Source organism: Vidua macroura, chromosome 1, assembly GCF_024509145.1.
Source record: "Vidua macroura isolate BioBank_ID:100142 chromosome 1, ASM2450914v1, whole genome shotgun sequence".
NCBI classification, from domain to species: Eukaryota; Metazoa; Chordata; class Aves; order Passeriformes; family Viduidae; genus Vidua; species Vidua macroura.
The window spans coordinates 125,814,708-125,824,564 of record NC_071571.1 but is presented as its reverse complement, the minus strand read 5'-3'; the positions used below and the strand labels follow the sequence as shown (position 1 = coordinate 125,824,564).

At 39.8% G+C, this 9,857-nt stretch overlaps 1 protein-coding gene and 1 long non-coding RNA gene across 2 annotated transcripts; one reads left to right on the top strand and one right to left on the bottom strand.

Moving 5' to 3' along the window:
* Window positions 1-901: 901 nt before the first annotated feature.
* Window positions 902-4,136, bottom strand: MRPL53 (mitochondrial ribosomal protein L53). The gene is made up of 3 exons (XM_053976879.1): window positions 4,020-4,136; window positions 2,971-3,083; window positions 902-1,319 (listed from the first exon to the last, which is right to left on the bottom strand). Exons 1-3 carry the CDS (start codon window positions 4,106-4,108, stop codon window positions 1,192-1,194), a joined length of 330 nt encoding a protein of 109 aa, XP_053832854.1. The 5' UTR covers window positions 4,109-4,136; the 3' UTR covers window positions 902-1,191.
* On the top strand, window positions 4,015-8,728 carry LOC128806970 (uncharacterized). The gene is made up of 3 exons (XR_008436994.1): window positions 4,015-4,090; window positions 4,649-4,846; window positions 7,434-8,728. It is a non-coding gene; the product is annotated as an uncharacterized LOC128806970 (long non-coding RNA).
* The last annotated feature ends 1,129 nt before the right edge of the window (window positions 8,729-9,857 follow it).

Below are 9,857 nucleotides of genomic sequence, written 5' to 3'. Positions count from 1 at the left end.
TTGATTTCAACATTCTAATGAAGACCTTGCGAAGAATTACCTTGAGAAAACCATCTTGCTTCCAGAACGCACAGTGTCCATTTAATAATCTTGGCAAAAATAAAGTAAAACTAGTTTGAGATTTGTGTCCTAAATCTGCTGCCAACTTTGGAAATACATGCACTAGTTTTAGAGAAATCAGGCATCTGATTATAAAAAGGCAGAAGTAAAGCCTCTCAGGAGTACCACACCTGCAATTCTCAAAACTGGAACTACATTTTTGTTATGAAAAAAACTGATACAGATGAAACACTTGTGGAGCTGATACCTTTACCTGCACAGCCTGAGGACATCGACCCTTCGAAACAGAGCTTTGCAATACAGATGAGACACCTAAGCAGTTACTTTAATAAATAATAGGGTTGGACATGGGACTAAAATCAACAAATAAAGCTCTCCCTTTGATCTTTCTAAAATAGTTAATGAAATATCCCAAAAGTGAGTGACAAAACCACTACAAAACTGAACTTCAAAGACAGCCCTTTTCTCCAATTATCAAAAAAACTAACTTGAGCTAAACTTAGTTACTTTTATTCAGAATGAGTAACTCTACTGTGTGTTGACAGTCCCATAACCTTGTTACTTTAATAGCTGAGCTAAATTTACATTTAGCAAATTTCCCACTTCCTTCAAAAAAAAGAGGAAGAAAATGGTAGGGACTTAGCAACAGATGTATTATAAACATAGTAGTACAAAACCCACTCTACATTTGCAGCCTGCTGTCCCTCAGCTAAGTCAATACTTTTTAAAGTTTTCTTAAAAATTTTAATAGCTTTCAAACAATAATAATAGCCACTCTAAAAATGTTCTGTGCTTATACTTACAGAAATTTTGTAGGAAATAATGTTCAAAGAGATCTGGCTTCATTGTAGTATTAATTTAATAGCTAATGTGCATTATTCACATTGAAATGCAAACACATGTGATATTAGTCCAACATGCAGCTGCTTAGAAAGATGCATTCATGCATCTTATGCCACTCTGAACCACTAATGTTAGATCTGTTGATCTAGTATGTTCTCTTTCAAGGGAAGGCAGGAACATTTAAAGTCTTTTGGCCATCTCTCAGATTTTGTTGCATAGGAAAAAGCCTTCTGTGCAGCCTGCTGTTTCTAACACATGTCGATGCAAACACAGTTGTTTTTCCATTCTTCAGGGATTCTTCTTCTTGCTTTTCTGTTCTTCCTTAAGGTCTTTTACATTACATCTGGATGCCAATGCTGTTAACATTTCCCCTGTCGTCAAGTGGGCTCCCTTCATTATCAGTCGATCTCCATCAGCTATAAATGAAGAAAACCCTGAGAAGTCACAAAGTGACAACTACTCTGGTGTGCAGTTGTTTTGTACATATAAATCCAACTACAGTTCACCTTGTCTGATTAGAAAGTGCTCCAGCTACCAAGGAACCTGACTATGCACCACTACCAAACAGCACACAATATGCATTTCATTTTCACTTCTGCACTGCATTGTTGAAAAATTTGAAGCATTTCTCTAGGTATCCCTATAGTAAGAACACATTTGATAAGAACAGCTCATACTCTGCCCCCAAAGTCATCTCACAAAAGGCAAAGAAGGCATTGGAAGGCACAATTTCCACACATGGCTAAGCATCTTAGTAGCCTGTTGTCTGTGGTCCATTTAACGTGCTTCTTCAGCTGAAAAAACAAATTGGTTCACACAATCCTGTGGTTATAATGCAAAATATAGGAAGCACTAGAATTTCTAGAATTCTGAAAGAATTTATTTTAAAACAGGCAGGGAGCAGTAGAATGTGAATATTACCCAAATTAATTATTTTGCAAGATCTGCAAATACAAAACTGAAAGCCAAACCCATATAGTGAAATACCATGCCTGGCATCCACATTCCAGCCTCATTTTTGCCAACTACAAGGGCTACAAACACTTCAATGGAGAAAATTCGGCTTTTAAAATATGAAGAGTTTAGAGGTGTCTTGGCATTAATAAGATAAACTGGTTTGGGTTTACACTGTGAAAAAACATAGAACTTTACTGCTTTTGTCTTAATACATGTCAAGGAAGAGAAAGACAGAGGCATGGGGGAGAGAGAGAGACAAGCAATGTTAACACTGAAATAGGTAGACTTTCCTTAGCAAAACAAAGATCATTCAACACTTTTGACATTTCCATCAATTCACTAAAATATGGAAGTTTAAAGATAAGAAGGTAGCAGAAATCAATATTAATGAAAACTTTAATGGGCTACATGACATATTGGTCCATTACAGCACAGCAGGAAAGAAGATGCAGCCAGAGAAAAGGACAAAAGCAGATTAGAGCCATCTGTTCATAGCCTGGAATCTGGGACGCTTCCAGAACTGATGAAATTTCCACCACCAATTCCCTGCCTGCTCCCTATACCCTCAAAGGAAACCAAGAAATTTGTTGTACATAATTGACCTCATTCTGCAGGTCCATCTGCACATGCATAGCCTCACCCATCTGAGCAGTTCCTTCAAATTACTTACTCAGTTGCATAAGCAACTAAAGGTATTCAACCTTCTGTTCTCAAAACTGAGATGCCTCCACCACAGGTAACATAAAAAAATCATGGAAAGCAAATAGATTATTATATAAAAACAGAGCTACATTTACTTTCCTGGAATTGTACCTGGCTGCAAAGTCATATAAGTACATGACTACAGAAGTACACTCGGCTCCAATGTTGTCAGTGGCTGGATCTAAGATGCCTTAGGTCTAGCAATAGTAGAGACATAGATACACATTTATCTACACATCAGGCTGTTAGTGGCACCCTCCTTCTTTTTTCCTCCCAGCTGCTCAACATGTAGTTATGGACCAGAGCCAAAAAAAAATCAGAGTTAAAAAAGGATAAAATATAGAATACATTAACATTGTAACAACACAAACCCAGAGATTTTTGTTTGTTTTAAAACAAGCTCCTTACCAAACGTAACATCTACAACTGGTTCAGATCCATCATGTCTCACATCAGCAGTCACTTCACAGTTTGTATTAGTAGCTTGGACTTTTTTATGGTAAATACTTTGGAGAAATTTTCTGAAAATATATTAAAATATATTAAGTATGTTGTAGACAGAAATTAAAGTGAACACACTTCTAAAATTAATTTGCACATCTTGATATTGCTGGGCAACAAAGTATAAACGAAATAGGATTTGTACTTAAGTTCAGACAGGTACTTCTTATGAGAGAATCACTCTTAAAATCCAAAAATTCAAATTAAGTATATATTCCTTATATACTAACATGTAAAAAAGCATACCAAAGAACTGTGTAAAACTTCAGTGAATACACTTTCTGGGTATCTCTTAGCTAGACTAGTAACAATAATAAAAAACAAACAGCAAAGGCATTTTCATTTTTCTTTATACATCATTTGCTTGCCAATGTTTTCTTGTTTGGGTTTGAGACAGCATTTATTTATATGACATCTTTGGTCTCCTGTAGATTTCTGAAATACGTGACAGCTACTTTAAGCTGCTATTCTGGCAGTTTAAAAATATTCTAAATTAAGCTGTGTTACTAAATTCACTTTAAAAATAGGCGTGCCTGTAAAGTCATTGCAAAACGGCATTTTGGAATTGTTTGGTACGGAACCTACATCGCTGGAGAGGCACGATCCCTTAAATTTCTCCAACAATTCATTATGGGAGGAGCTGCTGTTGCCGCGCTTCCCCGTTACCAGCAGCCGGAGCGGTTACCTGCCTTCACTACAGGCTCGGGCACTGCGCGGCTCAGCACTGCGCCGAAGTTCAGGGCACCGATAGAAGGGGCGCAGGGCTGGGCACGGCCCCCGGGGACAGCAGCCCGGAATGACCCCGGGCTGCCACAAGCCGGGCGGCGCCCGCCGGGAGACGCCACAACGCGCCAGCTGGCAGGCCGCACGGAGAGCGTACGGAGGGCACCGGGGCGTCTACAGACATGGAACCCGGACAGAGCGGGCCGGGACCAGGGCCCCCGCAGCCCTCTCACCTGGTGCTCTCCACGTTGGGCTCGAAGGGGCAGAACCGGACCACGATACTCTTCACCGGCCGCAGCACCAGGTTCACCTTGGACGCCATCTTCTCCCCGCCCCCTACTACAGTTCCCAGCAGCCCCCGCGCAGGGCGCTCGGCGGCGGCGGCCGCGCCGGTCCGTCCCACGGGCACCTGGGAACTGTAGTCCGTGCCGCGGCCGTGGGGGCGGGGTCCCGCGGGTGGGCCCCCTTCGCTGGGGCGGCTGCTGGTCCCACGAGCTTCGTTTAATGACCCGAGGTGCTCGGGGCCAGGCTCCTTCCTGTGTCAGAGAATCATGGGCTGGTTTGGCTTGGGAGTTTAATTTTTTTTTTTTTTAATGTAGTTTCAACCGCCCTCCCTGTGCAGGGGCACCTTTCACTAGACCAGGTTGCTCTAAGCTCCATCCAACCTGCCCTTGAACACCTCCAAGGATGAAGCATCAGCAATTTTCTCTGGACAACCTGCTCCAGTGCTTCATCACTCTCACAGCAAAGAATTTCTTCTTAACAGTCTAATCTAAACTTGCTCTCTGCCTGTTTGAAGCCATTCCCCCTTGTCCTGGCACGACATGCTCTTGTAAAAAGTCCTTCTTGTGCTTTCTTGTAGGTTCCTTTTGTTACTGGAAGGCAACAACAAGATCTCCCCCAGAGATTTATCTCCTTCAGGCTGAGCAACCATGACCCTCTCAGCCTTTCCTTGTAGGAGCAGAGCTCTGATCATATTCGTGGTCTTCCTCTGGACCTGCTCCAACAAGTTGATGTTTTTTGTGTACTGAGGACTCCAGAGCTGGATGCAGCAGTCCAGGTGGGTTTTCACAGGAGTGGAGTAGAGGGGGAAGATAAGGATCAGCTAAAGATAAATTAGAGGCAATGTTTTGCAATACATCAAGGAGGAGAGAGATTTGCAAGAGGCACTGCTGCTGAAAGTGAACACATTTGATCTTTCATTCATGACTGGTTATGTCCAGGAGCTGCTTCCCAGCCCTTGAATTAAGCCTGGAGAAGAGGAGGCTCAGGGGTGAGCTGACCACTCTCTACAGCTCCCTGAAAGGAGGGTGTAGCCAAGTGAGGATTGGCCTCCTCTCCCAGACAACTAGCGACAAGACAAGGGGACAAAGTCTTAAGCTGCACCAGGGAAGGTTCAGGTTGGGCATTAGGAAGAAATTCTTCAAGAACTGGAATTGGAATGGGCTGCCCAGAGAGGTGGTGGAGTGACCATCCTGTTTAAGGAAAGAGGGGACGTGCCACTTGGTGCCACGTCGTAGCTGACAAGATGGGGTTTGGCTACAGGTTGGACTCGATGATCTCAGAGGTCTTCTCCAACCTGGTGGATTCTGAGTCTGTCTGGGTGGCGGTGTCGCCGCGTGTCCGGGTGCCACTAGATGGCAGAAAGCTCCCTGGCAAATGGCTCCGCTGCACCGGGACCTTGCGAGGCTGGGGCGGCGTTCAAGCACGCGTTGTGAATTTCTGTGCAATATTCCACACAGACCCACGATCCCGACCTACGGGAAGTGCATTAAGCATCTATCGTCTCTAGGAATGGGTAACCTGTTCTTAGAAGCTTACCTTTGTTTATTCCAAGTCATCTTCCTTAAAAAACTCACATAGTCATTCGATAAAACCATTGTCTTCAGTGAGATTTGGAAAAGAAATTAACTAGCAAAACTAAGCACAATGGAATCGATATAGTTGTATGTTTCAAGTTTTTATTCTCTCTCTCAAGAGAATAAAATATATATATATATATATATATATATGTTATATATAGTGGTCTTCTCTTATGGAAAAAAAAAAAACGGGAAAAATATATTATTGTGAGATATCTTTTAAAAGACTTAGCTGTAACCAATAAATAGCTGGTTTAAGTAGGAATTTTTCCTATATAGTAGGCTTAGACGCAGGACCAGGTAAATAGAGTATTTTGCATTTGGAAGGCAAAAGAAAGTTATGAAATTTTAACATCTCGTTTTTCATTATAACACAAAGAGCTCAATGTATTCCATTTAAAATCTGTGGCAAAATTTCCATTGACTTCTATGGTAACACTGAAGGAATAACACCAGTAAATGACAGGGGAAGAAAGAACGATCACTGATTTTTCTAAGGGCTCAATTTTTCACACTGTTGGTACTGTGGCACTCACAGACTTAAAAACATGCATGACCAAAACAGTTTTATATTTGCTCTTATTGCATTTTGATCGTAATTTAAGAAGAATGTTTGTCTTACATTGCACAATTAAATTAAGAGAAAATTTTGTTTACTCCTTTCCACAGTCAGATCAGTTAATTTTTTTACTTTTATTGTCAGCAGTAAAATTTGCATCTTTCCCCTTAAGCCATCTGTTCAGAGTAATTGAAAACTAACTCTGATATTTCAAAGTATTTTTTAATTTTTTGAAGTCTGAGAGCTTCACAGTGACACCATACAACAGGTATCTGTTAACTGAAAGGCTCTGTGTTCTATTTCTCTCTTCAAAGAATAGTCTGTATCTGTGATATGAAATTCCTGCTCATCCCTACAAATAGGAATATCTCTTCCTTGGAGGCTACCCCTACTTGTGGACAACCGTCTTTCTTGACACCTACTCTAAATGCAATAGCTTTAGGTGACAATAATTCTGGTGAGAATGTGAACTTCTACAGCTACTAAATTAGATAAATGAGCAGCAAAGTGGCACAGCTATTTAAAAACAAAAACAAAAAAAAAAAAAACAAAAAAAAAAAAACCAAGCATACAACAACAACAACAAAAAAACACCACACAACAAACCAAAACAAACAAGCAACCCAAGCATTTCCTCATCTGCCTTTAAAACCAGGTGGTGGTAAAGCACAGTACATTGGACTACCCTCAGTTTATACCAGAGTAACTCCAACTGCCCTCTGCCATTTCAGGAAAACTGATAATTTATCTGTGTAAGACCTTGAATCAGTCTCTCCAGCCCCAGTAAGTAATCTAGGAACTCTCAAGTGTCTGCATTTGAGATTCTTCTTCAAGGATATCCTTAGGAGTCTGAATGATTCATGATTCTTATACCTAGTGATAATCACACACATTCCTAAAGCATAGTAACATGAAGAAGCATCAAAAGATACATTATTATAATGAAAAAAATTTAGTATTCCTTTCACTTGGTGGATCTTTTCTGTTATAAATACTGCCTCATCCCAAGTCTACAGACTTTAATGTCATCAGTTTCGCTGAAGTGTAGCCATGAACCCATAAATTATTTATACCTAAGTACCATACACAGCAAGGAAAAACTGCAGCCATGCTTTTTACACTGTAGTTATGCAGAGAAAAGTTGCAGAAAAAAAGTTGTGCAGAAAAAGGTCTGTAGTATTAATTATACTAAGTAAATTTTCCTCTTTTCTCATTGGTCATTTCAGATCTTTTGGATCCTGGGAAGATTCTTCTGCTTTTCCTCCTGTTTCTTACTCAGCTACTTTCACGTTGCATTCTGTTTTCTGACTATAGAAAGGTCCACAGTTTCAGAACTCTCCATGGTTTTGGCACGCCTGCTTTTAGCACCTTAGCTCTGCCTTTTGACTGCTCTTCAAATGCTGCATGAGAGAGGCTTCTCAAGGCTGCATTTCAGGTGTGGTGTAACACCTCCCTGTGTTTATTGGATTCTGGAGACTTGGATCCTTACCTCTGACTGTCCTCAGCTGATTGCCTCCTCTGCATCTTTATCCTTTTTCTGCTGAGTCTTTCTCTGAGCCTTGTCACAAACGTCAATAGGCCTGGAATTTAGCAATCAAAATGTCACATCTACACATCTAGTTATAATGCTGTGTAGTCCAGGAAAAAAAATTAATGCTGCCTTCAGGGCAGTAGGCAGTGCTGAGGAGGAGTGAACCAACACAAAGCCAGCAGCCTGCCTGTTCTGCACCGAGGTGATGCTTCCAAATGACCACCCAGGAGAGGCTCTTTGGGAAAGATTGTGTGCTGGGCCTGACAGGAGAAGCAAATTATTTCTGGAAACAGAAAACCACTCTGACAGGTGCAATATCATGGAGCATATCTTCGAAAGAGCAATGGACAGAGAGACAGTCAAGATCACAAAGGACTTGCAGCAAGTCATTATAAAATACTTGTGCCACATTGAAGCACATGTTGGAATGAATTCCCTACCATACTGGAGGAACACTGCTTGTAGTCATAAAAAGATAAACCAGTCTGTGTTTTCTGTCTGGCTTTGTTTCTTCCTTTGAACTGAGTATTTTACACCATATGTCAGTCACTGAATTTTAAAAATATTTTCCCAAAGAGAAGAGCTGATAAAGGTCCTTTATTCTCTGAAAATTGTGGACGTCAAGCATAATTTCCTACTAAGAGTACAACAAATTTTGCATTTTATTTATAAACCAGCTAATAGTTGTATGCTGTTAATGTGGTTTTCAAAAATAAAAACAAAAAATAAAATCAACCAGCAAAGATGTAATTTACAATGAGCCTGCTTTATAATTAATTCTGAAATAATAACTCTGCGTATCAGTTCAGAAAAGCTCTTATGGGAGTGAATAAACAGATTCCCTAGTTGCTCTTTACTTCTCTGCAAACATGTATTTCTATTGCCTGAGGTTAACAACTGTCAGCAGAAATGTTTGCTAAAATGATATGCAGCATTTAACTGGCTGAGAACATACTGTGCCAATTCCTGATTTGTAACTTAATTTCTTGAGAATAATACCAAAAGCTTTATTTTGTACATTTTCTTCTCCGTCTACTAAATACTACATTAAATATCTGCAGTAATCCTTTGGATTTTTGTGTTGATTCAAAATATACACTTGTTTCAAACAATTTACTATTATTATCATAATAGTAAAAAGCACAAAGGTGAGTTGAAATGAGTAGTAACAACTCAAGGTTAGCACCTGAGTCCTTGAGGTCTGGGATCTGTTCTTGAAGATCCAGGTAGATTTAATGTGTGTATTTTTACTTTAAGGGTGCTTGCACAGGTTACAGGCACAGTCCCATTTAACAGATCTGACTCACAGTCATTATCATAGTTTGAGGGGGAACAGATTTTTCACAAGTGCAGAATCTGGGGAAAGCAGTTGTATTAGAATTTGATCTCTATTTTCAAAGACTTCCAGAAGGTTTGTCTGTGCTTCAAATAACTTGTTAGAGGTTTTGAGGAGCTCAGCAGCATATTGACATTTGTACCACTTTGCTAAGGGCACGCTTCAGTGCTGTGAATACCATAAGCAAAGCAGTTTGTTTTCACTGTTCTGCTAAGAATAGCTGTGCCTATGGATTGATGGTTTAAATTATTAGTGTTGTCAGCAAAGTATAACACCACTGCTCAATTGAACGTGGTGACCAGCCAAGATAGTCTGTGTATGCTTTCATTTTTTCCATGTCAAGAACTTTCACTTTATATTCTATAAGCTTATTTATGCACCAGTTTTAACTTCTCTTTTATAGATTTCAAGAATGTATCTAGGCATGGCCTACACATAAGCCACAGAATACCTACTTAACACAGATAAAAGTTGAAACATAAAGAGTCTAGCCATCCAGACATAAAGGAACTAGATATCAAAATAGGGGATTTTTATGTAACCATTTGCTGTAACAAGTTTAATACAATTTAATCTGTTTATTAACATAAGTAAAAGTATCTCCTCAAGAGAGTAATTGTAAAGAATTCTTACTACATATATGAATAGAAGACCATATTTCTTTAAACTCAAACATGTATCAATGTGACATGCTTCTACATTTAATATTGTAATTCCAATAAAAAGATAGTTTGACTTACTAGGAGGCCATGATAAAAATATTCTTAGTTGTAAATTTAAGTA